This window comes from Palaemon carinicauda, chromosome 41 (assembly GCF_036898095.1).
Source record: "Palaemon carinicauda isolate YSFRI2023 chromosome 41, ASM3689809v2, whole genome shotgun sequence".
NCBI lineage: Eukaryota > Metazoa > Arthropoda > Malacostraca > Decapoda > Palaemonidae > Palaemon > Palaemon carinicauda.
The window spans coordinates 2,924,302-2,926,887 of NC_090765.1; the positions used below are offsets into that span (position 1 = coordinate 2,924,302).

The following is a 2,586-nucleotide window of genomic DNA, read 5'->3' on the forward strand; positions in this document are numbered from 1 at the left end:
AAGCGGGAATTCTTTTTTTTTTTTTTTTTTTTTTTTTTTTTAACAATACTTTTCTAATATGGTTGCTGAAGTTATAGGAGCAAGTCCTGAAATGTTTGTGTTATTGATGAAATTTTCAAAAGCATTTCAATGTTCAAGTTTTTTGTATATATTTTTCTATGGCATCAGTCATTGATTCCAATCTAGCTTTTTGTCAGCGATGAAACTTTGCAGATAGGAATTCCGGGAATGGGATAATTTTTTCTTATAGATTTTATTCTTGATGTATTATTTTGGATCACAGGTTAATTAGAAATTCAAAATTCTAGCATTGTTTAGTTTCCTCTAGATATCAGAAATTTCATGACAAATCGTCCAAAGCGTATTTTCTAAACACTTAAGTCTTAGGGTGAAATAACATTTTTGAGAATGGTGTATTTGATAAACATTGATTTCTAAGAAATTTTTGTTCTATAATACTTTTATTTCCTAGGTATTTGTATACCTATGATGTCAAAATTTCATAATAATAAAATTTCATTTAATTGTAATGAAATTTGGTCAGTAGATATAATGACCATTGGTGACTAATTTCTCACTATTATGGAGCGTGACAGTTTTCTTAGTGACTGGTCAGTTTAATGGTCAATATTTCAGTAATTGTTTTTCTAGTAGATTTCAGAAATTTCATGAGTTAGAGGCATATATACTTAAAATTTAGAATGTAGCACTATCAAATAGATAATATAGTTTTTTGTGGTGATACCTTTCGAGAATATTCGTCAAAATTTCTCGTATTCTCATGAAACTAGGTTGGGAGTCTTTGGCGTTTGATGTTTATTCCTCTAAAGCATAATGTATTATTATGTTTTCTGACTAAGAGATACTACCGATCTACACCTACTATACGAAATGTAACGATATTTGAAGGTGATAACTGAAGGACATGCTGTTTGTTAAGCCAGATAAAAATGAATTCTACTTTTTTTCTTACTTAACAAAATTCATGTGCTTCAGTTATCACCTTCAAGTATCGTTACATTTCGTATAGTAGTCTCAAATGGGAGTATCTTTTAGTCAGAAAACATACACTTCAAATGCAGTTTCATTTTCAATTGCTTTCCAAAAATCTTGTCAGATCATACTAATTAAGTCTGTTGCAGGAGAAATGGGCATGACGCCAGTGGATTCGAGTATCCGCAACAAGATAAAAGGTGAGGAACCATTTGTACACGTTTTATACACTCATAGTTTCTCTTGTGCATGTGTTTTCATGTAATTGCAGTGTCACCTTTCACTAGTCTTAAGGAATTTATACCAGATTTGTATTATAAGATTATTTGATAAGTCTTCTGAAATATTTTGCATGTTTTGTATAATCATTTTAGTCCAAATTAATATCATCAAGAATATATTATAGTAGCGCAGTATATTGATCAGGATCTGAAGCTACTTTAAAATGTTGAGATCCAGTGCTCACTCGAGGTGTGAGACTTTGTATTGGAACCTTTGAATCTTCCCAAAATATCCTTGTTCCTACATCGAAATTTTGTAACAATGTGAAGTGCATTAGAATCCTATTCACCAATTCTCCAACAGAGAAGCTCTCCAACCACAGTGAACTGCCATTCCCAAAAGAAGCAATATGCCATTAGAATCTACAAACATCGCTCTTTCCTCCTCCTAGTGTCATAAAGAAATGAAATATATGCCTTATCTTATTTATTTGTGAAAGAGATTTAGATATACTTCGTATTATCATAAATAGCATGCCTTGAAACATATTCAGTGGAAAGGACCTCATTATGCAATCCAGTATATATTGAAGGCTCTAAATCTTCATTGGGTGCTGGCTGCAGTGCAGTATCATCAGACACAATTTTCAGCTCTCATTACACAGTGAAGCATCTGTATTTATATCTGAACTATCAGAAATTTTATCAGCAATTGATTCTATTGAAACAATTGAAGAGAGAGTAAACCATAAGTTTGTCATCTATACCAATTGAAGAAGTGCCATAAATGTCCTAAAAGGTTACACTCATAAGAACATACTTGTATTAGAAACTAAAGAGCTCCTTAACAAATTTTATTCCCTAAGTGTGAATATTGAAATATGTTAGATTCCTACCCATGTTGGGGTTATAGGTAATTAAAAAGTGGATGCTGTTGTTAAATATTCAATAGACTTCTGAAAGGAAATCCATTAAACTGCTATTTGAAGATTATAAAGTATAACTCTATTAAAGCATTTTATAGAAACGAAATTTCAAACTTAGTTTAATAATGAGTTATCTGTTTTGATCTGTTATTGTCACGATACCAGATCAGAATACATAACGCTTATTGTTTCTCTATGGGAAACGTCAGAACAAAACGAAAGAACGACTGAAGATGTAAGTAATTTTAGCAAAGTAACGTAAAAGACATACAAAACTGACTCTTGGATGTTTAATGGCGGCACCTTATGAAGCAGTTCCTAGGTGTAGTGAGTGCGACTCTATTTGAACCATACAATGGTTTTAAGAATTTTTAAGAAATGGGGTTCTAGAAATAAGATTTAGATTTCTATTTATTAGAGATTTTTATCTAGTAATCTACTTTTTT

General features: G+C 31.2%; 1 protein-coding gene across 1 annotated transcript in view; it reads left to right on the forward strand.

Moving 5' to 3' along the window:
* Window positions 1–1,153: 1,153 nt before the first annotated feature.
* LOC137632225 (protein O-linked-mannose beta-1,2-N-acetylglucosaminyltransferase 1-like) overlaps window positions 1,154–2,586 on the forward strand; it is a 34,645-nt gene continuing 33,212 nt past the window's right edge. Inside the window, exon 1 of the mRNA XM_068364109.1 lies at window positions 1,154–1,193. Coding sequence (XP_068220210.1) covers window positions 1,154–1,193 — 40 coding nt within the window. The remainder of the gene's footprint in view (window positions 1,194–2,586) is intronic.